Source organism: Podarcis filfolensis, assembly GCF_964270895.1.
Source record: "Podarcis filfolensis genome assembly, chromosome: 15".
NCBI classification, from domain to species: domain Eukaryota; kingdom Metazoa; phylum Chordata; class Lepidosauria; order Squamata; family Lacertidae; genus Podarcis; species Podarcis filfolensis.
The window spans coordinates 20,521,249-20,547,354 of record NC_139618.1 but is presented as its reverse complement, the minus strand read 5'-3'; the positions used below and the strand labels follow the sequence as shown (position 1 = coordinate 20,547,354).

Below are 26,106 nucleotides of genomic sequence, written 5' to 3'. Positions count from 1 at the left end.
AGAGGATTGAAGAGGTTGTGTCCTTGCCCCCCCCCCAGGTCCTGGCTAATGCTACACAACCTAGATCAGTGCTTCCCAATTAGCTAATTACTGAGGACACCTTATTTTTCAAAAGCCAAGCCATGGACCCCCTACTTTTGAAAATTTTGATAACTCTGTGGTAGTTACTTCTCCAAAGCAATTTCGTGAACAAAAAGTGCAGAGGGTTTTAGGTATACTAAGAAACAGGCTAGAGCTAAGTGATATCCGTTTTTCAACACTGTGATACATCAGCAGCTAAACATTGCGATATTCTGATATATCATGATATCTGAAATTGGAGATCAGGCATGGGGATGAGGGAAGGAGCAGTCACGGAGATCGGATGGGGGGGAGGAGAGGAAGCGAGTCACCTTTACCACATGGCTTGGGGGGAGGGAATGAGGATGGGGGTGTATCAAGCTGCCCTCAGTGGGGCAGCCAGCGATGGCACCAGCGAAGATGCACATCCACTGTGGCTGCTGCTGTTTTCCTCCTGACTGAGAAAAGCTGCTCCACCTAACTGCCAGGGGAAGGTACTGCCACGGTGCCTTGAAGGGAGGGCGACCAGCTGTCCGGTCAACATGTGGGGAAAGCAGCGCCTCGCAATCCACTGCCCCGTTTTCCCTCAGTGTGAGGGAAGGCAGCTCAGATCGGCAGTGTTATCAGCTGAGATCATCGTGCGATATTGGCAGTGCCTTGAAGTTGGTTGCCCTGCTCTCCCTAACGCAAGGAGTGATATATTCCTGTGTATTTCCGGGCAAAAATTGTTATCGCGGTGTTGTTTCAAACTGGATTTTGGCCAATATATTGAAAAATCGCACAGCTCTAAAACAGACCATAACATTTGTGGCATTACCATGCAAAAAACAACATAAATTGGGGGGGGGGAGGCAAGGGATGAGGCTGCGGCCACGGACCCCTGAGCCCCTAATTGGAAACCACTGACCTAGATCAAGGCATCTCTGACCAACTTCCTTTGTGGATCATTTGCCTGACCCGTCTAAACTGGGCCCATCTCACTGCACACATCACTCAAGGCATCAGGTTTTCCCCATACAGTGGTACCCCGGGTTAAGTACTTAATTCGTTCCGGAGGTCCATTCTTAACCTGAAACTGTTCTTAACCTGATGCACCACTTTAGCTAATGGGGCCCCCTGCTGCTGCCGCGCCGCCAGAGCACGATTTCTGTTCTCATCCTGAAGCAAAGTTCTTAACCTGAAGCACTATTTCTGGGTTAGCGGAGTCTGTAACCTGAAGCGTGTGTAACCCGAGGTACCACTGTATTCGTGTCAACCTCAAGCGGGTTAGGATAAGGCTTGTGAGCTGACCACCACCACCACGTCCCCAGCAACAAACCGTACAGCAGATCTTTCCCAACAATGGGCTGAAAATACTGGTTTGATCCCACTTGTAACTTTCTAGGGTGTAGAGAAAAAAATGGGAGCAGGTTTCTTCATATCACTAGTTTCTTGCTAAAGGTCTTCAGAACATATGGCACTGATTTTGGGTGCATCCTCCAGTCTGTTTTCCAACTTTGTGATGTTGAAGCTACTCCCATTAGGAGAAATGAGTCACTGCCCTACCAACATGTCTGCACACAGGCAGCCAGAGGGGGGAGGGCCCTGCCTGACAATGACTCTGGCTCCACTTATTGCTGGCCTCCCTGCTTTTCTCCCTGTCTTAATGGGCATCAGTCAACGCTGCCCAAAGCCATGTGTGATGCTTTGAAAACCACTGAACTGGCTGACCTTGTGAACAGGGGTGGCAGATTGGGGAGGCTATTTCAGCTCACCCCTCATTTGAGTAGACAAAAGGAAACCTGTATTTATGTTCTGGGCATTGCACAATGATCACATAACCCTTTGGACCAACTTGCAGCTGGATTTCTGGCCTATATATGTTGGTCATCAAGTCAAAAAGCAAATGAGGGCCAAGAAGACACAGGCCAATGGCAAATACTTAGTTTGTTAATCCTGACTTCTGCAATGCAAATATGCATGTTTTGTGGTGGAGGGCTGGTGCAAACATCTTTCAAGGCAAGCCGACTCAGGTCTGTACCACTTCAGATTTAGAGTGTGGGACCCTAAACATCCCCCTATACAAAACAAAACAAAAACCTCCCTGCATTTGGCAAGCTGGCACATTGGGGAGTTGGCTACAATGAATTTTTATCTCATGTGTTTAATGTCCTACATGCAGGGACAGTATTATGTAGAGGACTGCTCAACCATACCAACATACCTCTATTCTGAAGTGCTACAGTACAGAGTTCCATAGATCAAAGCATTTTTTTAATGCTCTGGAAATAGGCAAGAACAAACATCAGACTGTGGTGCCCTGTGGCACTAATGTGGACCACTCCATTTCAAAACGTACTTGTTACCATTGTTCAAAAATGGGCATTTTTGCAGCACAGAGTCTTGCTTTTGCTTAACCGGGATACATTTCTGTGTGGCCCTTATATGAAGGAAAGTTGGCCAAATCTCAGCGGAGATGGGTGTTCCTTTGCCTATCTCATACAATGAGAGTTAGAAGTACGGCGCTTTATTTTTAAGACAGATCAGCTGGTTGGTTCACCGAAAAACAATTACCTTTCTTAATTTGTTTCTAACTTTCATGCCGCAAAGGCCAGCAGAATCCTCAAACAATTAATGTGAGAAATGAGTGGCAGGCTTTTTTGTTCCTTGGGTCTCTTTATTCTGCCTGTTGGAGCCAGTGTCACAAGGTCAGAGTGAATCAAGAATCATGGAAATGTACTGACAAGTAAGGGGTGTTCTGATCTGCACTGGGGTGGTGGGCTGATTTGGGGAGCAAATAAAATGCAAGTTTTTGGTTATGTGCAACTATTGCTTTTCGAGAGAAACAAGTCATAAAAAGTGGGGGGAACACAACACGTTTATCCTCTGACTATGCCTCTCTTTGAATCTGCTCAGATGAAGCCAGTTCAACATTGCTCCTGCATTGGCCAAAGATCAGCAGCGAGTGCTGGACTCCAAACACAGCAGAGCCCATGGCCCTGGACTATAGACCATGTCAAATTGAAAATGAGGTAGGGCTCAGCCACCAAACACACACAAAACCCCTGCGCAAAGAAAACTGGCTTCTTCCTGAACATCTGATTTTCTACGTGGAGTGTATTTGGGGAATGTATGGCTCTTATGTGGGAACGACAACCAGATTTCTGCACCTGCTTTCTAAAGTGGCACAGTCCAGGAACAACTTGACCAAATGGTCTACAGGCAGTTCGTATTGGTGCTAAGAGTTCCACTTCCTGAATTACAGAGGCAGATTCCCATGACTCGGTGCAGCCCTACTTATGGATGGTCAAATAGCCATCCATACTATGGGGAGGGGAAGAGTTGGGTGATGAGAGTAGGAGGGGCTGTATGGAAAGTTATCTGTGGCTGAAATGCATTGCCCTGTGGATACAGACTGTGTTAATCCCCTGAAAATGTAAAAGACCAAAGAAAGATCCACCCATTCTGCCTGCCCCCTTCAAATTTTCTTCATAAATACATTCATGTACAAGGTGCCCTCACTGTCTCTTCACTTTCCTTAAAAAAAAAATATCAAAATGATATTTTGTGATGGTATTTGATCTATTTCAAAAGCACAATGGTATCTGCTAGCTACAGGAAAATAACCCTGTACAGGAAAATGCACTTTTTAAAACCCTTAACCCTAATTAGCTAAGATGCATAGACAGTGTGGAACCAAACCGCTCTTTGGACTAATGACAGATCTCTATACAGTTCCTGATATTTAAAATAATAATAAATGAAAAGGCAAGTTTAGGGTTTTTTTTCCATTTATGGCACTATTTATGAAAACAATCAACTGGGGGGAAAACAACAAACAAGCCTTTAAACCAAGAAGGCTCTTTTGTTTCCAACTATGAAAAACTCTGCCTTTTTATTTTTTTATTTTACTAAAATCCAAAACTCAACAGTTGCGAAATCTGAACGTCCAGCAGAACTGCTCATGTAGGCTTCCCCTCTGTGATGAGGAGCCCCTAGCCTTCATAAAATTAAAACACAGCCCAGATCTAGCTTACAAAAGGAGGGTGGGGAGGAATCGAGAGGCATTTTGCTTAATTTTTTTTTAAAAAAAACAAAACCCAGCAGATTTTAGATTTTACAACACAGGAGTTGTTTCCAATGGCTGTCCTCTCCTATTTGCATGTGTCTGTTTTATTTACGGCAAAACAATAACCCTGCCAGGCTGCCGCAAATCATGGAGAAAATAAATAAAGGAATCAACAGGATGCATCCCAAGGAACTCCCATCCTTTTTGCTTGTTTCTTGCAAAGTTGCTCTTTGTTGACAGTGGGGACTCGGGCCTTGGACATGGATGCAAAAAGGGGCACGTTGGCTCTGAGAGCTGGGATGGTGAGCAGCAAGAGGTACAGATGGAGGATGCTGGGTTTGATTTTGTTCTTCTTTTTTCTTTTCTTTTCTTTTTACAGCTGCACTGTCTGTTTTAATCCAACTGTATTTAATTTCTTAAATAAAATTAAATATGGTTTTTAACAGCCAGAAGCCCCTTGAAATCTCTCACGCCTGCAGTCGCTGGGGAGGCAATGCTTAGGAAGGGAAGTGGAGCCAGGGGGCTGTGGTTAAATGGCTTCTTGAAATGGCCTGACCCAACCAGCAGCTGGGAGACCGGGTGCCAAATCCATTTTTTCTTAAGCAGCATTTGGGAAGTTGGGTGCCAAATTCCCTCCTTTTTTTCCAATTTGGAGCAGGGGAGAGGCAGCTTGGAAAATGCAGTCTGTTGCAAGCTACCACCAAGAGATGTCATCCGAGCAGAAGGGAATACTCCCCAAACGGTCACTAATACGGGTTCCTGGTTGCGGCTGCTGCAGTGTTTGATTATGAACCATGAAAGATGAAACTGAGAAGCTTTTGGGCGGTTTTTGGAAAGGGTGGGGAGAGAAGCAGGCCTCTAAAAAGAGTGTGGATGAAGCATTACACCTTTTCAGAGTCTTCCCTTTTTTAAGGCCGGTGTTCCAGCTACAAAATGCAAAAATGTCAGGTGTCCCGGCTGCAAATGCAGTCCACCTCTCCCTTGCATTGCCTTCTCAAGCTAAACATTTGGAAACAAAGGGGGGGCACTGTGCTGCAAAGATGAAGCATCCGCTCTTTCTAGTTGACTCTCCAGATGTCCAGTGCTGCTAGAGCCCCACACTGGTGCCAACAGGAGCCAGAAAGGTATTCTGGTTACAAAGAAACACAGGCTCTCACTCCCATGATGCAGGAGACAACCCTGAGGACTATGCAGAAAGCAGCCGTTTACAGCTTCTGCACTGCAACAGGGATGGGGAAGCTGCGGCCTTCTGCACGTTGCTGAGCTCCCAACCGGCCCCTGTGGCAAGGGATGATGGGAGCTGTAGCCCAGCCATGTCTGGTGGACCACAGATTCTCCCCAACCATCCAAGGTAGTATAATTCCAGGATGTGTCTAGGATGGTGGTGGTTGATATTTCAGAAGGCTTCCCTGCATGGCAAATGTCTGTGATATGGTAAAGAGAGAATGGTTAAGGTAGCTACTGCCAGCTGCCCAAGTTTACCACATGCAGGGAGATTGTTCAAAAAAATACGGCACGCACACACAGACCCCTGAATTCTGAAGTGGTACAGTCTCCACCACCACCATTTGGTGAAGTGTGTAGATGGGCTCTTAAAGTTCCCCTAAGTAGAGAGCAACAGTTGATACAAATCCCACCCACAGAATGCTAAAACTACAGGATCGCTGCACTAGTTCCCAAGACTGTATGTGCGGACTTTGATTTTACTGAGTGCATCTCTTTGCTACAACGACCCCCTCCTCTTTTCCTCAGTCTCCTTTTGGGGCTCTGCAAGATCTGCCAATTGCGTTACATTCACCATTGTGAGGGGGGTGCCCCATGGCAATGACTCGGTGTTGTGTTTCTAAGGGACGCCAGCAACTGGGGGGGGGGGAAATCCCCACACACCCATGCCTGTCAGTGTCTGCAGGAATTTGTCGCAGGGCTGTGGAGGTTCTCAGTGCAATGGCAGGGATCCACCTAGGCAGGGGCCCCTGGAGTTACAGCAATAGTGTTAGGTGCTCCATGCCCCCAGCGGCAAGAGTTCTTGGCACCCTCTTGTTCGAACTGCAAATGAAAGCATGCAGGTTCACGGCATGCTGCGAATGTGGAACCTTCACCCACTTCAATATGGCTTTCACGGGACTCCCCAGCCATGGCTGGCATTTAAAGGACCAAACTGAAAGCAACTAGTAGGGTGCCTTTTGGGTTAACAATAAAAGATGCCTTGGCTTGAACTCTTAGACTAATGCAAAAATTGTGAAAAGTGCCGTCCTACCCAGCCAAACGACCACACTGGGAGACTAAAAATGGAATAGTAATAAAAAGATTCCCTTTTCTTCACAGTAAGGAGGTCTTCAATTGTATGAAAATCCCAGCAGACGAGCGGAGAGGTCGGCTACTTGCAGGTGTCAAAGAGAACAAAAAGATGTCCAACTCAAGCCGAATTGTTTGTGGATCAGCTTCTTGAATCCAGTGGATCCCTGACAGGCCTTGCACACTGATCCCGCAGAGAGATTCTCCGCATTTTTTGTTCCAGCCAGGGCAAGAGAACCAGCAGCAGAGCTGAACTCCTCTAGGGAAGGACTCCTAGATACGTTGGATTTCCTCCCTGCTTCCAGTGTTTGAAGCCAGCCTCTTAAATTCATCCACAGTGTGAGCATTCAGCAACCAGACTCCACCCACGCCCTGGAAATTCATCGATGGAGACGGGGGGAGGCAAGCCTTTCACAAGGATTTGGAGGAAGAAGTGGAGCCTTCCCTGAATCCAAGCCCTCCCTGCCTCCCTCCCACAAATCCATTTAAGACGCATGCCCTCAAATGAACCAGCTGGGGTGGGGGGTGAAGCAGTCAGGGATAAGCCCCCCACCCCCTGTCCTGGTTCAGCCCACATACTGGCTCCGTCCGAGGAAAGGCAAGTCCGTGGACTGGATGATTCGGCCTGCAGCACGCTCTTCAAAAATAATGATCTGAGAAGGAAATGGAAAGAAAAGGAACAGTTTGACACAAGTAACGGAATACTCTTGACTCTGCATTCATACAAAGTAGTAGTTGTTGTCATTGGCATCTGACAAATTGGCATATCTGCTGGGATCAGTAAGAGCTAGAATACTTCCATGTGGTTCGTGTACTTCTAAACTTTCACAAGCACATTCCCCACATTTTCCTCAGGGACAGTGAAGTCATGGTGAAGGGTGGACAGGCCAGCGTTCTCCTCCTCCCATCATTCCTTGCAAACTCTATGCATGCCCTGGAAGCAATAAACCTGGAGGGAATTGGCTTCTCTAGGGCATTGATCACACATAAGGGAAAAGTACTTCTGCAGATCTAATTCAGGTGCCTAGGCTTTGAAACCTGGGTTCAAAACTTCATTCCGCCATTAAACTCACTGAGGGACCTTAGTCATAGTCTTGCAGCTTAACTTCCCTCAAAGGGTTGATGTGAGAACAAATAAGGGAGGAGGAAGAATGATGTGTACCACCTTGAGCTCCTTGGAGGGAGCGTGGGATATAAATGCAATAAAAGAAACCAGCTTTCTTTTCTGTTGTTCGCACACATCCTTTATGTTATAGGGCACATTTCTCAGATTTACACCCAGAAGCATAAAACATAAACAACCTCATGAACTAAGAGAGTTCATAATTCTTCCCTAATTAAGAGTCCACTCCTAGCCTTCCATGCTCCTCTGCTGCTTCAGCAACAAAGGATCAACCTTTTGCGCAAATGCTAATCACATGCCATAGATATATTTTTTAAAATGTGAGCTTAACTCGGAGCTGTTTTTTATCATGCACACTTCCCCTTTAAAACTGTTTTTATTTTATCTGCACTTTGATCACTATGACTATATCCACGAGTTTTAAAGTCCTGCTTTCGTTGCTGTTTTTAATGAATATATTCTATACTAGAGATACTTTTCGATTAAGCGGTATACAAAATATTGCTAAACAAATACATGATATCTGACCATCAGCCATTTTGGTAGGGCTGATATGAGCTGCAGTCCAATATCATCTGGAGGGCGAGGCGTTTGACCTACCCCTGGTACCTGCCAAGGTAGGTTATTACAGGCTTTGTGGGCACCAGTCGGGCAACCCACCTCATTGTGCCCTTGCTGGAGCCACGTGGCTGGGAGGTAGAGTGTCCCTTGAGGACCAATTTTCCAGTAGCGACCGAGGTTCTGCCCATTGACAAAGACGACACCTTTGCTCCAACCCTAGGAAACAGAGATGGGTCAGGAGTGCAGTAACAGAATATGTGGACATTCTAGAATGCAGCTAACATTTCTACAGATGGCCTAGGCAAATATGGGGAAATGGCAGAAAACTTTCACCACCTCCTTCTCCAAACTTGATGCTGCCATAAAAGAGCCAATGTGGTGCAGTGGTTAGGGAATCAGACTAGCACCCGGGAGACCAGGGTTCAAATCCCCACTAAGCCACAAAGCTCATTGAGTGGCCTGTCATTGCTTCTCAGCCTAACCTACCTCACAGGGCTGTTGTGGGTAGTAAATGAGGATGGGGAGAGTCCTGCATGCCACCTTGAGCTCCATGAGAGAAAGGTGGGATATTAATGCAGTAAGTAAGTGAAAAAGGAAAAAGGAAATAGTTATAAGGGTGCCTACTCAGCTAAGCACCAAGACCACTTGGGGCATGACTGGTGCCACACTTTCCTATTCCCACTGCAAGAATAAATAAAAATGCATTTACATGTTTCAGAAAGTGTCCTAGAAAAGTGGAAGCTTTTAGAAGATTTATCATCAAATCAAACCTAGATCAATTTTCTGTTAAGTACACTGTAGAGCAAAAATATCAACTTAAGGAGTTTAGAATGTGAATACAGTGGTACCTCAGGTTACATACACTTCAGGTTACATATGCTTCAGGTTACAGACTCCGCCAACCCAGAAATAGTGCTTCAGGTTAAGAACTTTGCTTCAGGACAAGAACAGAAATTGTGCTCCAGTGGCGCGGCGGCAGCAGGAGGCCCCATTAGCTAAAGTGGTGCTTCAGGTTAAGAACAGTTTCAGGTTAAGAACAGACCTCTGGAACGAATTAAGTACTTAACCTGAGGTACTACTGTACTAGATTCTCCCTGCACCTCACTCCCACATCCCTCAAAAAAAGGTGGTGAGAACGTCTCACAAGATGATTTCATGTGGAATGCACAACAAATTCAGTTGTCTGTTCCTCTGAATGAGGCTCACGGTGTACAATCCAACCAGCTGCAGCTAATAATGTTCTAATCAGTGCACAGCAATGGCTTGGATGTGCATCACAAAAAATGCATAGATTTCCAACAATACGATGATAGTGTGGAAGGCGAAAACACGCAGGCATAAAGGAACAGATTCTGCACACCTCTAGCTGTAGCGGATACACAATTCTTGCTGCCAAGGACCCTGTTGTCTAAAAAGAAGCCCAACGGCTCATCAACAAAGGCCCTTCTCTCCAGCATCTCTTCTTAAGGCCTCTGATCCAGCAACTCACCTCTAGCTTCAAGAAAGTGTCCTGAGGCATATGTTGCACCTGAAGGGTCCCTCGGAAGAACGCTGGGCCCATTGCGCTGTCAGGGACGGCACTCCAAGGAGTGGTCCCACGTAGGCTGCGGGGAGAAAGCAGATGACGATAAGAAAAGAAGAAGCTGCATCCCAGGATAGAGAATTTTGGGGACCAGTTTTGATGCCGGGAGAGCCTTACTGGTTGGCAATTTTGCCTTGTGAATGCTTTGAGGCTGCATCCTGGTTCAAGTCCACTTTGGGAAGCTGAGATCCAGCCACACATCAAAGGTCACAAACATCCTCTTCTTCACCCTGCCCTAGTCACCCCCCAGCACACTAAAAGGAAGTCACAGAATATCAACTTTTCCACAGTTATGTGAACTGGCTCTCATTTGGCTCATAGCAGCAAAAAAACAAAATTTGGCTCAAGCCCCCAAGAGCTTATGCTAAGTATCTGGGGGAGCAAGAATTGGGCGGTGATGTGTTCTCAAAAGTTAAAATTGCTCTTCCTTGTACTATATGAGGAAATTTCAGGAGGGCAGAATGGAAAAGGGACCTCAACCACAACTGATATAAAATGCTCACATTCAAGGCGGACAGTGTCAAACATGAGCCCTCTAGGATTATAGCAACATAAAGATACCATCTTATTATACCAAGTCAAAGTATGTTTCCATATAGCCCAGTCTTGCCCACTATGACTCGCAGCAGCACCCCAGGATTTAGGTACATGCCTTTCCCATCACCCCTCATTTAACCCTTTAAAAACCAATACCTCAAGGTAATCACCTTTCCCCATATCAAGCAACCTGGACCCTGCAATCGTCACCTGGGGCCCTTCTTTGTGTGCCCCATCTGTAGAAGTCTGTAGGGTGAGAACATGAGGCTAGGCCTTTTCAGTGGTGGCTCCTTGCTTCTGGAATGGTCTCCTCAGGAGGCTTGCCTGGCACCAGCATTGCATATCTTTAGGTGCCAGGCAGAAACATTCCTTTTAACCAGGCCGTTGGCTTTTAACTATCTCTGGCCGTTTTGTGTGGGTGTGATGCTTTAATACAGGGTTTTCTTGATGCTGGTTTTAACATATGTTTGTGTTTGTTTGTTTTTGCTTAAGATATTGTAAATCACTTTGAGCTGCTGTGGCAAAAACCAGCAACTATTAAATTAGTAAATAACACCAACGCCATCATAGCCAGAAAAAGTCTCCAAGGATGGAGATCATGTGTGTGTGTCGGATGAAAAGGCTCCTATTCGAAAGCTGGCTGGAACACACCACAACATCCTGCCGCAGGTTCCATTTGCTCCTTCTGTTGCAGTGAGGGCTAATTGCTGAGTAAGAGCTGCAGGAGGGGGAGTGTTCGGAGAAGGCTTCAACAACTGGCATTTCCATGATGCGGCAACTCCCCACCACCTGCCTCCAAGGAAGGCAGCAGCTTTCAGCCCTCATCTAGCCGTGTTAGGGTTTCTAGGCACTGTTGCATTGGCAGAGCAGGACAGCTATGAAAAATGATCGCCTGCATCCCTCCTTGCACAAGGAATATTCAGCTGATTCGTATATCCTGCGACAAGCAAACCCTCACCGGTTTTGTTTTGTTTTTTCTCTTTACCTTTCCCATTTCTGATTCCCTCCGGCTCACACCTCCAGGTTGCCACCTTGCTATCAAGAGCAGCCCCAGTGTGACCGCTCAAGAGATGAGATGAGCAGTCTTTCAAGATAGGCAACTCCACCTCCCTTTTCTCACCAACCAGGAACCCCAACCTCAAGGACGGCAGGCGAGATGACTGCACATCTATGGAGAGACGGGGAATGCCAGTTCGCATTCCGTCTAATCCCTTCCAGCTCCCTGGGGCTGTGTATATTGTCTTATTAAAAGGCCCCTTTTACATGCCCAGAGGCGACAGCGCTGTAACAAACTCCAGGGCCCTAATCCAATAAAGGGGCTTCCTTCAGATGCGCTAAGTCGGCGGCGGCAGCAAACTGGGAGATGCTCTGTGAGAGGTGAGATCGCTGGCTCAGTGGGATTGCTCCTCTGCCCTATACGTCCGCAAAGCAAACAGGTTTTAAATGGCTAATGGATCATCTAGCATAGTTCTGGAGAGAAGAAAATTGACTGGGGCCTGAGTTCTGTTCAGGATGATCCACACGTGCTGCGTGGGTGGGTGGGACTTCTCTGAGTAAGAGCTATTTTCCGGGAAGAACATTCAACATTGATCCTGTGCAACTCTCTAAGGACCAGGGGTGTGTGTGTGTGTGTGTTTTAAAACAATGTTTTATTTTTATCTGCTAAGCCAGGTTTTGCCCACCTGGTGCCCTCCAAATGCTGTGAATGACAACTCTCACCAGCCCCAGGCAGCAAGGTAAAGCCTGTACGTACTAAGCAATACACACTGTTGTGTTGTATGCAATACAACAGTGGTAAGGATATACTCTGTGTGCAATAAAACATTTAAAATATCAATAAAGGTCTTTCCCTCTCTATTAGATTTTCTTTTCTTTTGAAGCAAAGACCATTTTCTGCATTGGAAAAAAAGGGAGGTAAATGCAGTGCTGTGCAGTGGTTAGAGCACTGAACTAGGACGAAATAAACTGGACTCAAATTCCCACTCAGCCAGAGGTGACCTTTGGCAATCACTCCCTCTTCACTCAGGAGCAGGGAGACGTTTTCTGCCTAGGGATGTGCTTCCTTGGGCACAATCATTGGAAACAGGTCACGCCAGCAGTCGGGGGGGAGGGGGGAACAGGACTAATGAGGGGACAGAATTGTCTCTTCTCTGTCTCATAGAATCGTAGAATTGTAGAGTTGGAAGGGACCATGATGGCCAACCCCACTGCAATGCTGAAATCTTTTGCCCAACATGTGCCTCAAACCCATGACCCTAAGATTAAGAATCTCTCATCTCTCTTTTTGCCACCCACTTCTCCCTCCTCCCCCGTCTTTCTCAGTTATCAGGTGACTTGAGGAGGGACAGATCACTCTTGGTAGAGGTCAGACTTGATTGCCTGAAGAGCCCTTTTGAGATTAGGCTGAAGCCTAATGCATCCAGAGAGCCACAAGATGCCAACCCCAACTTAGCCTAACATACCTCACAGGGTTGCTGTGAGGACAGAAACAGGAGGGAAATATGTACCCAACTCCGAGCAAACCAGAGAATGGACGGGCCACAAAGGGAATACATGAAAGCTTCCCCAGGCCAAAATGCTGCTGGTGTCCCACAAGCTACACCCAGGTGGTCCCCAGCATGTCTGTCAAAATACAATTTGAAGTCATGCAGTGTTAACCACAGCTGCTTTCAATTGCTACAAGAGGCAGAAACAGCCATTAAGTGGTCTGCGAAGACTGTCATCAGTTTTCAAGGGGAGACTGATAGGAAGAACAACATCCATAACTAAGGTTGCTTGAAATTCATTTTACTAACATCTCTGAGGATCGGGACAGAATGATTGTTCAGATTCTGTGGGGTGGAGGGGAGGTTTGGGAATCACTGCCCTAGACTGCACCCACTTCAGGCTACAGGTGAGCAGTTGCACGTTTAAACCCACCCCCCAGTAAATCGCCGCTACCCAGCGGCAGAGTGTATGCCCAAGGGCGTGGGTGGCGGAGGGCGCCCTCTGCACGCCACAGTTCAGGGTAGAAGAGGGATGGGGAAGCTGCTGCCCACTCTCCTCCTGCTCCCTGTTGCCAGGTCAGGCCTGACCCGGCAGCAGAACTACCACAGCCAGCCCATGGCCGAGGAAAGCAGGCGGCAGCTTTGCCACCCACTCTTCCCCTGCTTTCTGCCACCAGGGCAGGCCTGACACGGTGGCAGAGGCAGAGGCAGAGCTTCTGTGGCCGGGGGTGAGGTGCCTCACAGCCAAGGAGGGTGGGCAGCAGCATTACCAATTCTCCTGCTCTCCGCCGCCGGGTCAGACCTGACCTGGTAATAGAGCCGCTGCAGCTGGGCAAGCCTCACTGCAGCCGAGGAGGGCTGCTCTCTGCCGCTCCCAAGACACAGCTCTTTCTGGTGCGGAGACAGACTCCAATGAAGGAGCCTGCTGTGGGGGCACCTGTTTGCACCCCCTCTCAAAATTGTGCCCAGGGCCATGGCCCCCACCATGCTACGCCTCTGCTGCTGTCCATAGAAATTAAGTACAGCAAAGAGTCGACCAGCCTGAATTCTTCCTGTTTAATGCCTTGTAGGGATATCGCCGGGTCGACAGTGAGGTCCGGAGGGAGCACACTTTCCACCAGCAGGCAGCCACGTCTGCCTGCACGCGTGACCCTGGGGTGCAGGGAAAATGCCCCCTCAGACAAGCCACGGCTGTCGGAACATCGTCCCCTGTGTCTGACCTTTTGCGGTCTCAGCAGTCAGCAGTGTCCTGTCTGTAACCTTTTTCCTTAGAGACCTTTTGTCTCCATTCGTCATACACTGTGCAAGGGGGAAATGACGCTGTGGAACAGGTGCCAAAATAGCTTTGTACCACCCCACGATCTCGGGACGGAAGATGTGTAAAGGTCACAGCCCAAAGTGTATTTGCCTGGCTTGCATATTTGTCTCAATAAAAAGAGGCTCCACAGGAATGGTGGCAGCTCGCTTCAGACCACCTGTGCGCAGCTCACATGATGATCAACGCCTGCCTTGGGCCTTCACTTCAATGCCTGCTTTTCTGCACACAGTGAGCTTTATTCAGGCATGCATTACCCCCCTTCCCAAAATGCCAGAATCTGGGAAAAGTCTCACCACTTGATCCTGCTTGCTGTATACATTGCCCTAGGTGCCATGGATTGTGCACAAGGCAGGACTCCCCAGAAAAAGAAGGATCAAAGGAGACTAGAAAGGGAATGGAAGAAGAACACAAGAACAGCCTGCTGGATCAGGCCAATGGGCCATCTAGTCCAGCACTCTGTTCTCACAGTGGCCACCCAAATGGCTGTGGAAAACCCACAAACCAGATCCGAGTATAAGGGCCCTCTCCCCCCCTGTGGCTTCCAGCAACTGATTTTCAGAAACAATACACGGTCACAAAGCCTCTCTAAAGGATGCTATCAGTCTGCGTGGGATGATAAGCCCCTTTTGTTTCGGGGGGAATTACTGGCCTGGAACAGTCACAGGAACAGCGGTGGCATTATCTGAGCTAAGCTCAGGACAACCACGGTTCAGTGCTGCACGCTCTGGCACCCCACAAAGAGATTTCCACCTTCTTCTTATCCTTTCCGAAGAGTCAACACCTGTTCTGCGATGGTGCTGCTTGCTGATCTGGTTTTCCTTGCTGAGCAGCACCTCTCCCCCTCGCGCCCCCCGCCCACTTTTTGCTGGGAACTTGCAAGTGCAAAGGACTCTAGCGGGGACAGGAGGCTGATGGAGCTGGCCCTGGAAATGCAAGCGCCTTCACAGCAGAAAAACAGAAGAGAGAGCTGCAGCTAAACAACCTGCAACCTGGCAAGGGGAACAATCTCTTTCTGGAGAGCTTTGTGACTCGGTCGCCAAAGTTCCTAAAGGTCAAAAAAGAGAAAGGAAGACCCTCCCCACCAAAGCAACCCTCGGATTTTAGCCAAGAAACCAGCTGCATTTACAAAATAAAAGCAAAATGTGCTTTGACCTTGGATCACACTGAAAAAAAATGGAATAACTGGTTTAGCGGCAGAATTGGGGGGGTTGGCACTGATGGGAGTTGTAGTCCAAACTATCTGGAAGGCAGAAAGCTTGAGAAGGGAAGCCTAGTGGCAGAAAAGGATTTGCTGTTGCCCAGCTTTGCTGGCCGCTGCCTGTGCCATCCCTAGCAAGGCTTGTTCCTGGTCCTGGAGCCTGGCATGGTCCCATGTACAGAATTCAGTACCCCAGAAATTTCAGGTTTCTCTTTCCTTCTTTTAAATGGAAAGAATGGACTTCTTCAGGCAAGGCGCCATTAGGTTGTGGAACTCCCCTCCACAGAATCCCTGCTTTGCTGGCGACCACAAAACACAACAATGGTGAGGACTGGGCAAGCATGCTCCACCCCCACCTATGGGAGAGTGCACTCTGCCCATGCCTGGCGCACATGCGCACATACAAGCAGCACTATGCCCCTGGTTTTACCCATCCAAACAGTTTTGATGGGACCACTGAGCAAAGCTGAGCTGCTAGGCTTGAGCAGAAATAAGAAGAGGCCTGAAATGCAGGCATCGATAAGGAAGGGCTGCTGCAGTGCTCTGTGTGTTTTCGTGAGCTACCTGGTCATGATTTGCCAGCTCACTCCAGGACCAGATGCCGCCTTGCCTGGCAGGTGGAGTTGCTAACTAGGTCTTGTCCCTCTGCCAAATGCATTTGTTGTAAATAAGGGAAAGAGGGAAACAAGTAGTGACAACGGGGTATGCGGGTGTTGAGTATCTGCACAAACCTTTCTATGAAGCTGGGTTTCATGTCCAGGCTGTAAATCTTGAAGTTCCTCAAGGCGGTTTTGTTGAGATAGATATCACCAATTAAGCCTGCAAGAGAGACAAGAGTAAATGCCGAACTGAGCAGTGAGGCTGATGAATCAACTCTGGAAGCAGAGGGAATGAGCAAGCTGTGCTCAGCAGCAGCTGTCCTCTGCAGGAAGATCAGGGCCCGTAAGGCCCCTACTGGTATCGAAGAGAGAGGGGAAGTTCCACTATATTGGCAGAAATCATTCCACTTGTTGCAATGGCTTCCCCAGATTCCAGTCGCTGAATCATTGCTACCGTCCAAAGAGCTCCTTTAGCCCAAAGGGCTGAACACACCTAGCGGGGATTATTGATCCAGCCCCCTGACACTTTAACTGGCAGATTGCTGCATCGCGTCTCAAAACACATACTCTGTTTTCATTTCCAAAGCTGTTTGCCAGGCAGCACTGGGAGAGCGAGAGGCAGCTGCTCAAGAAACACACATCCAAATTTCCATTTGCGGCGAGGAGTTAGTTCTGTAGCTACTTGAACCTTGATTTCTGGATATTGCATGCTTGCCGGGAGTCTTTAGACTATAGGTTACATATGTTAAGAAGGCATCCCAGGGATGAGAGCAGATGTGGAGTAACTGAGGTGAACACAAAGGACATTAGGAAGCTGCCTCATACCATCTAGCTTTGCCTTTGCCTATCTAGCTTAGTTTTCTTGACAACGATGGGCAACAGATCTCCAGGGTGTCAGACACAAGTCTCTCCCCCCCCCCCACCTGGAGATGCTGGGGGATGAATCTGGGACCTTCTGCATGCAAACCAGAGCTACAAGCCTTCCCACAAAGGGTAGGGGTGAGGGGCTTGGGTGCAAATAGAATGGGAAAATAGGCTGCATGTTGTTCAAGAGAATAAATAAATTAAAAGATTTCTCATAAAAGGCTGTGGCAATGAGGCAAAAAATCCTCTAATCCCCTGCTTTTCAAGCTGCAGAAGAGTTGGCTGATGATGTACAGCACTGTGCGAATGGATCTTCCATAGATCAGCTCCCTGCTCCACAGCAAACCCCACACAATCACAACAGAAGCAGGCAAAGAGAGAGGACAGCCAGCCAGGGGGTGTTTGTGCCCAAAGCAGACTCGGGCAAAGGATATTCCAGAAATGCACTCGAGAAGACTCACAAGCAACCTGGCACATTAGATCACACCAAACTGGGCACCGCAACACAAGCTGTACCAAACTCCCCGAGCGAGAGGCTCCATGCGGCTCGCCATTCTCCTATCTCCCATGCATCAGTTTCCGTAGCTGGCTGCAACTGACCAAGCATTAAGGTGATGAAAGCAAAGGAGTGAAAGAGCAAGTGTGTTATGCCTGCCAAATCAAAGCTTCGGAAGCACTAACACGGCTCTGAAATAAATAGCAGGCGAAATGCTGAACAATTGTTCAGGTAAGAAATATACCTTCAATGGGCCATTTATGCACAACCTTGTCAAGGAACTCCCCTCCCAGGAAAGATCTGCCTGGCATCTTCTTTGTTAACCATTAGATTCCAAACAAAGTCGGCTCTGTTTTATGGGCCTTTAGTAATTGGTTTTGGTGTTAATTCTATTGCTAGTTTTGTGGCGGCTGTGGGTTGTGTTTGGTCAACTTGGTGAGTGTGCTTCCTTGGAGATCATTTTTTTTAAATGCTATTTTTTCTGTATTGAACAGACATCCACAGGAGTTGGAAGACTCCTCAAAGGTAATCTAATCCAACACCCTGTTAGTGCAGGAAATCTACTACTAGAGAACCTGTTCATCTAACTTCCCTGCTTAAAAACCTATTGTGGAGGGTAATTCAATGGCAAAAAAACTCCATAACCCTTGCTACCAACTGTGGCAGTGGGTGTCATAACTCCTATGTCTTAGTTCTTTGTCGGTAAACCAGTGTGGCCTACCACACAAACTACAACAAGGCAGCGATCCCGTTACTCTCAGATAATTACAAACAGGGCTAGTATGTGCTGGCATTCTTAGGGAACGAAGAAAAAACACACAATGTCATATTTGGCACAGAATCCAGCTTGCTAAGGATTTTAGTTTCTTTTTTAAAAGCAAGTTTCTAGTCCTTTTGACTGCAAAGTTACACTCCGAAGTGCATGAGCACTACCTGTTGAAACCTCAGGAGCCAGATAGATTAAGGTATCAATGGCTTGGGGCAGAATTTTGAAATATTTCCTGCTGTTCCCCGCAACTAGTAGAAGCAGAATAAATTATGCAAAGTAAGAGCAACTATGCAAGATTTGCATAAATTATTCATTTCCCTCTAAAGAGGTTACAGAATTCAGTTTCTGTTGGCACAAAAATTTGGAGTTACCGGGGGGGAGGGTATATATATTTTTTAAAAAGCAGAGAGTTAAATAGAGTCCTGCTTATTGTATATTCGGAATGGGGGGGGGAAAGAATGGTGAAGCAACCCACTAAAAACATGATTATTTAGCAGTAATGTAACAAGGGGGAGGGGGAGTAGGCCAGCCCACCTTTCCGCTGGTTGTTCAGATTGCGCCCGTAGTTGACTCGCCCACGATTCTCAACAAGGAGCCGGAGTTGCCTGTATCCCTGCAAGGAACAATTAAGGACAGTTCCTAATCTAAGAACAAGGAGATACAGAGAAATGCAGAAATATGGGCAGGAAGAGAATTTGCTCTGCCTCTTAGGGTGAAGACAGATTTAATATTGGATTGCTCTCAGCATTTCCAGAGCAGCCTCACTGCTCTAATAACGTTGCATCTGTCTTTGCCCTGAGTAGGTAAAAATGCTCCATCTGTCTCTACCCTAGCACACCTATTCCTCTCTAGGGCTGAGCTCTAAAAGGCTGCAAGTTAAAGCGGAAGCTGCTATGGTGCAGCACTTATTGGCTTGTCATCAAGAAATCTCCAGCAATCTCCTACTTGTGAAGCAGTTTCATACTTAAAAAAACAAAAGAAAACACTTATCAGGTGGTTGGGGCTTTTTAAAAATCAAATGAAGGGATCAACACACTGGTCATTTCATCTCTTGCAAAAGTGGGCTATGGATCACACTGGGAGCTTCCATTTTCTATCTTCAAACTTGGGAAATAAAATCAGCAGCAGACAATGTATGCTTAAACACTTGGGCAGCAAGCTTCAGTGGGTTTAATCAGTAGATTTATCATTAAAACCTCTAGCTAATTCGTCTCTGGGGGCAATTTTAATTGGCTACAGGGAAAGTTCAGCCAGTGGAGTTGCAGGTTCAGCCTGCAAACCTAAATACTGTTGTTGGAGAGTACATTTTAGTGCATCTACTCTTGGGGATCATCCAGATTTCCTTTTCCATTGTGCTATCTTTCCAGGCGCTATAAAACTCCATGTCCGAGCAAGGGGGTTTTTTTGTCCTGGCACTTTTCCCAGGAAAACTCACGTTTTACCACTGATTTGGAGGAAATGGCAATCCATGTAAAACCTGATTGCGGTTTGCTCCAATTCAGGGAGAAAACATGGGTTTTTTAAATGCTGGGACAAAATAATAATAATCAAACGGCTCAGACATGGAGCTTTAAAGGTTGGACTTGTGCCTAGAAACACAGCACAAAAGGAAGTCTGGGTGAGCCCCGAGAGCAGACCCACTGAAATTAAGATTCAACTTGCTGGATTCAACTTGCCTGGCGTGCCAGCAGAAACTGGTGTGAGGGCGCCCACCAGAAAACATCTGGGAAAGAGATACAAATGGCACTTGTTGCCTGCAACTCACTCTTAATCCTTCCGACTGCTTACCTGCCCATCAGGAATTGACAATTGGTGTTTGACGTAATCAAGGTAGCCAATATGCAGAGTATTAAGAAACACCTGTGGGAAAAGAAACAGCCAGAGCCTCATTTGTCAGTTGTGAAAATCCAGAGGATTAGAAGGGGATTTAGGGGCTGGAGGGAGGAGCAGAAATTCCCCCTCGCCCAGTGGCAACAGGGATGGCTGGGGTCTCTTCCAAGCTTTGACTGTAAGCTTATTATGATAATCATTTAAACAGCACTTAAGAATAGGGGAAAACACATTTATTAAAGAATCCAGATTATGCAGGATCAACAGATCTGTTTGGGTGGCTGATACCTGACGCTATGCCTCTTCCCATATAAACCTCCCTCTGGGTTACAATCTGCTGCCAAGATACTTCATCGGGTGCTTTTATCTGAGGTACACTATGCAATAACAAAATAAGTATCCAAAGGACCACCTTCTTCCCCAAAGAGCCTCTCGGGTGTAAATATCAGCAGAAGGGGCCCTCTTGGTAGCTCCTCCATCTTCAAAAGCACAGGGATGAGGACCAATGAAAGTCACCATCTCTGTGCCTATTCCCTCCCTCTCTTCTCTGAATCTTTACAATACGGTTCTCAGCCTGTTAAAGGTACCCAAAAATGCATTTTTAAAAAATACTTATTTTAGGATAAAATATGTTTAGAAATGCACACACTGAGATAAAACGCCTATTTAAATGCTTAAGTGGATACAAGTCTTCCTACTGATTTTTCTTTTTAAATCACAAACTGATGCAAAAATGGGAAGTATAACAGACTTAGGAATGGGCACACACGCAAAATGGATGCAGCCTGGAAACATCCCTAGCTAGCTTTAAGCACATGTCTAAAAACACTTAGGTTTCACAGAGAATGGGAGGGAGTGGTGTGTGGAAAGCTAGTGAGACATCAGGGATTTGACACGTCTTCATTCTGAGAATAGCCTTACAATAGCCTTGTGCTTAAGCCAGGAGTGGCTCACCTGCTGCAGCCCCCAAGGTGTTGTTGGATTCCAACTTCCATCACCCTCAGCAGGCATAGGGAAGGGCTGTAGCTCGGCTCAACATCTGCTCTGCAGGCAGAAGGCACCAGGTTCAATCCCTGGTATCTCCACGTAGGGCTGGGAGAGACTTCCTGCTTGAAACCCTCTTCTGTACCCAGCACAGAAACCAAAGCAGGATGTCAAGAGGACAGCCCTCCCTTCTACATCCAGAATAAAAATGAAACTGGATACTGCAGGAGGGACAGAGTTCTCCACCCTTCCTATTCCAACCCATATATTTTTCTGCACACTAGTTAACTTTCATGCTCTTATTTACAAGGTTGCATTATGGTCACTCAGTTAATTAAAGTAACATTAACGTCTTCCCCACCCATCCCAGACCCTCAGCAGAGGCTGTTGACTTAACCCGACTACAATCTCCACCTGTGCTCTGTCCCGGACATGGTCATGTGATTGGAGCTCTCCTCCGCCAGGTATGACAGTCTCGTACAGGATATATCCAAAAGCTTGACCGTTCCCATTGTTCACCGGGAGGTTCTCCATGTTAATGGGATGCTCGGATTTCAAGGGCTGCAAAGCAGAAATCGCAAACTTTCAACAAAATCCTAAGTGTGTTTTAACTCAGGAATATGTTCCATGCAGTTCGATGGTTCTCTCTCTCTCGCTCTCTCTGCACAGTAAAACAGCTTTATGAACACCCCCCTCCCAACCCTGGGGTGAGCAGACAGAATCTTAACTTGAGTCCATAAGATTTCATCTGGGTTTCTTGATTCGTATATTTCTCAGATTAAACTCCCTTATATTGCGACAAAGGGAATGCAGAGGTGTCAATTTCTCCGTCTCCAGAAGAGAGTCTTTCCTCACTTGACTGCGACTACAAGTCCCAGATTCCTTAGCAGGAAAATGAATTGCTGGGGGCCTTCTTCCCAGTGTGAATCAGACATACATGAGAGGTCCAGAGGGTGGCAACACGAGAACGGGCCTTCTCTGAAGTGGCTGCTCGTCTGTGGAATGCTCTCCCCAGGGAAGTTTGCCTGGTGCCTTCATCATACATATTTGCGCAAGGCAAAAATGTTCCTTTTTAACCAGGCCTTTGATTGATCTTATTGACATCCTATGCCCTTTCAAAATGTGTTTGGGGGGCAGTTATTGGGTTGTTTTTATTTTGATTATATATTTTGTGGTTTTCATTCTGGTTTTGTTCTGTGAGCCACCCTGAGACTTCCGGGTATAGGGCAGAATATAAATTCAATAAACAAACAAGCAAATAAATAAATCCAAGCCATTTCACACTGATGGTGATGAGACCAGAAGTCCTAGCCCGGTACCTGTTGGGGAGGAAATGCTCCCAAGGGGACTGGGTGTGGCTAAGTTTCTGGGAGCCTTAATCAGGAAAAGGGACGAGCAATGGGCCACAGGATCAGGGAGAGCCCAGCCCCACTTACAGCAGGCTGTAAACAGAACTCTGCTTACCCTGACTGTGCTCTTGACCATTCCATTAGGGAAACGCTTGAAACGTCCCTAGCCATTAGCTTACACTGCTTTTGTGTGCTTAGTTCCAAGTGTGTGGAAAGGTAGGGCTCAGTTCCAACAATGAAGGGGTTTTAGGACTGGCCCACACCTGCATGTTCACGCCTTGCTAATTGTAGTGTCTAGTATATATTGGAGACACGTACACATTATATTTGCATGCAAGCTGTCAACAGATATTGCAGTTGACAAGCTTTAAGCATGGATGTTGGGAACTCATCACAAAGCCTCTTCCTGTTGGGAAGTAGTCTTTGCCACACTGTTTTGAGCTATACGCAGCACATTTTGCGACAAGACTAGCCATGGAAGCCAGAAGTGGCCATGGACTCATGTGGCGTTCCTTCTTATAGGCTGTAGTCCGGGGTCCCACCCCCCCAAAATAAAAATAAGTACATACCTCTACCAGAGATGGCAGCACCTCCCACAGGGAGATATACTGCTGCATCAGGATCGCCCCATACGATGCCTTGTTTAAGATTATAGGAGGTAGAGGACGAGGCATATCTTTTTAAAAAAGAAAAAAAAGTGACTTCTCAAGTGCCCCAAATTGCTCTTGGCTTTGAAATTAGCATATTCGCCACACCTGAACTAACCACCACCCTGGGGAAAGAAACCCCAACCCGAACATTTGTGATTTGCCAGTGTGGTTCAACTCCACTTTGTTTTTTTGATTTTTTTAATGTGTCTTCTCACTATTCTTCTTCTTCGTTGCCCTTACGTCTCCCTGGTCTCACTTGCCCTCACCGTGATTTAATCTAATAGGCTGTGGTGACCCCACATGGTTTTGCTTATGGGCAACTGGGGTTACCTAATCTCAGACTCAGAACCTGTTGTTTCGGCATCACTGACAAAAGGCCGCATGGGTCACCACAATCAAAAGCGTTAATGGTCAGTGAGGGCAAATGAGGCAGAGAACACTGAGGTTGGAAATGTAGAAAGATGAAAATAACACCAAGAAGCAGCAACAACAGCAGGAGCAGGAGTGGTGAACCCCGCCAAGGGAACAAAAGGTGCGAGACAGCCTCCATTCACAAGGAGGGGGGAATATATGCGAGAAACAGGAGGCAAGTTTAATAAAATGAAGACACTCGCAAAAATTAACATCTAGTTAAATATGCACTTTTGGCTCAGTACCGTCTCAGAGCCCGTCTTTTGCCCACAACTGTGCCTTGAGTCAGCCTATTCAAAGACCACGCCTGACGCAGGACTGTGAGTGGTGGAGAAATGAAGGGCTTATCCACGCTTCCTCTTGTTCTGCTGCTTTCCCTAGGGGAAAACACACTGTTTCAATCAGAGCAAATGGCAATTGGGGTTTTCTCCAGATTGACGTTTGCTCTGATTTAGAGCTAAAGAGTGGACTTCTCCTGGAAAAAGAGCGGGGCAAGGGGAAAACCGCTCGGGCACATGCTTAGAAAGTGTGGGACGGGTGGAAAACCACTTGGACCCCTACTTTCTAGGCACCGTACAAGCAGAAGTGTGGCAAGCCTTAAGAGCGGTACATCAACTTGCTGACGGGAGTCCCAAAAATAAACGGTGGGGGGGGGGAGAGGATATTTGAACAGTTTCCCTCTTTCCAATTTGCATTTAAGTTCCCTGGTGTGGAACGTTCCCCTGGCAGGCAGGCGCTGCTATTAGCGGCCGCACTCTCCCCGCTGCTATGAAGTCGGCTGAAAGGGTCATTTCCATAACAAGATGCTCCCCGCTCCCTTTGTCTCTCCTCGTGCTTCGGAAAGTGCTCCTGGCTAATCGACAGGATGTAGCTACATGGGGAGCAGCGGGAGACTGGCACACACATGTCGGGGAGCCAATTTCCAAGTTCCATCCCTGTGGCACTGACTGGCACTTAAGAGGCAGCAGAGACGGTGCACCTCCCACAATCACATGGCATTCCCAAAATTACCTGCAAGGCTCATGAAAAGCTCACGTAGTTTGAAAAACTTGGAGGTGTAGTCTCCGGACTCGGTCAGCACGGCATCATAGTCTGGGGAAAAAGGCAGGGTCAGTAGTCAAAGTTAGGAAGAACGCCTGGCTCAGGGGAAATGCCAGGCAGCCTTACTTAACCAGGAAAGCTCATTCCTCCTGAGTGAATACTTCTTGCATCTTTAATCCATGCGAAATAGGACTGGCTGGTGGAAGCTAGAGACTTCTGGTTCTCCATCCTTCCCTAAGCTTTCAGGCCAGCTATTAGAGCAGTGGTCCCCAAACTTTTTCCAGCCACCGCGCCCTTGGCTCCATAAACTCATCCCCAGTGCCCTACGCTGCCCTATAAAAAGCATTATTCAGAACAGTGGTTTGCGCAATCCACTAAGAAAAATAACACAATATAATTCAAAACAGTAATGATTAATTGCACATTTATTCTGAATCCAACTAAAACTGTTTAGTTCAACTAATTCAACAAAACTGATGAACTTGATCCAGTAACCTCCAGTGCCCTCCTTACGCCCCCTTGCCTCTTAGCACTTTCCTGTAGTAAGTGGTGCAGAAATGGCCTTAAGTAAATAAATAGCACAGCCGTTTTTGGCAAGCTTCCCCTCCACCCACCACATATCAGTAAAATCACTGCACGAGTGCAAGTGCAAAACAACAACAACAACCCACTTGTGGATGGATGGAGCACAGTGGCACAGGAGCTGAGTGGGAGGGAGAACACACTTTGCATGCAAAATGGTTCCAGGCTCACTCCTCTGACATCTCTCTTAAAAGGGACAAGTGACAGGTGATGGGTGGCAGCAGGGGGGTGGGGGGACCCTTTGCCAACAACCTTGCAGAACTGCTATCAGCCAGAGCAGGATTTGGGCTGGAGGTTTTCACCAGCCCTTTCAGCTGAAGCCCTTCTGCAAGGAAAGGAAAGACTCTGCCACTGAGCCCTGGCTTGCAGGACTGGCTGGTCCAGCATCCTGTTCTCACAGTGGCCAGCTGTGATTCCCATGGGAAACCCACAAGAAGGACTGAGCATAAGAGCACTCTCCTCCGCCTGTGATTTCCAGAAACTAGTCCTCAGAAGCATTACTGCCTTTGACCATGGATGCACAGTATAGCCTTTGTGGATAGTAGCCATTGATAGCCTTCTCCTCTATGAATTTGTCAAGCCTTCTTTTGAAACCATCCAGGTTGGTGGCCAGCAACTTGCCTACCAGGGCAGTGAGTTCCACAGTTTAATTATGCACTGTCAATGACACCTTACCATAACTGGTGATGGTTGCCTTGTACTCGTCAAAATGCAGAGCACCATTCATGAAGCCAAAGTTAGTGCCTCCGTGGAACATGTAGAGGTTGATGGATGCCCCCGCTTTGATGGCTTTTTCAATGTTTGCCATCATTTCTGTGCAGGGAAGCAAAGGGTTGAGAGTGCCTCAGAGCTAGCAATTGCCTTGATGTATTGCTGCAGTACAAACAACGAGCATCCACGGAGACATCGGGATCAGGGAAGTCCCTTCTGCAATGTGGCACTGCTGCCTTGCAAGCTCAGTTCCTGCCTAACAATAACACTCATTTTGCACAGGAGCGCTTCGTCCTTACTTTGCAAAAACAAACCCTGCAGCAAAAACAAACCGATACCACTCCCCACTCCACTCAAAACCCCATTCTTCTCGGCAAAGGGACCTACCTTCCCTGCTCAGCCTGAACATCCCCAGAAAAAACAAAATGCTAATCTTATTAAAGCATTTTACACCCACCCTTCAGCACAAGATTCTCAAGGCAGCTGATAACATTGCATTAGGACGTAGAAAAATCTAAGAGAACGAAATTAAAACGGCATAACAATTTAAAAACAGCAGCACAACGACAGGAGTCATTAAAAAGCTATTCAAAACCATTAAGATGGGAGGTA

At 47.1% G+C, this 26,106-nt stretch overlaps 1 protein-coding gene across 2 annotated transcripts in view; it reads right to left on the bottom strand.

The window, feature by feature from the left end:
• Positions 1-3,812: 3,812 nt before the first annotated feature.
• GLB1L2 (galactosidase beta 1 like 2) overlaps positions 3,813-26,106 on the bottom strand; it is a 65,596-nt gene continuing 43,302 nt past the window's right edge. For both annotated transcript variants that reach the window (XM_083588573.1, XM_083588574.1), the window contains 10 exons: positions 25,459-25,596; positions 24,172-24,252; positions 22,669-22,775; positions 21,165-21,311; positions 19,725-19,796; positions 18,471-18,549; positions 15,940-16,027; positions 9,577-9,691; positions 8,187-8,303; positions 3,813-7,056 (listed from right to left, as the gene is read on the bottom strand). In XM_083588573.1, the coding sequence (XP_083444699.1) occupies positions 6,970-7,056; positions 8,187-8,303; positions 9,577-9,691; positions 15,940-16,027; positions 18,471-18,549; positions 19,725-19,796; positions 21,165-21,311; positions 22,669-22,775; positions 24,172-24,252; positions 25,459-25,596 (1,031 nt within the window). In that variant the 3' untranslated portion in view covers positions 3,813-6,969. The remainder of the gene's footprint in view (positions 7,057-8,186; positions 8,304-9,576; positions 9,692-15,939; positions 16,028-18,470; positions 18,550-19,724; positions 19,797-21,164; positions 21,312-22,668; positions 22,776-24,171; positions 24,253-25,458; positions 25,597-26,106) is intronic.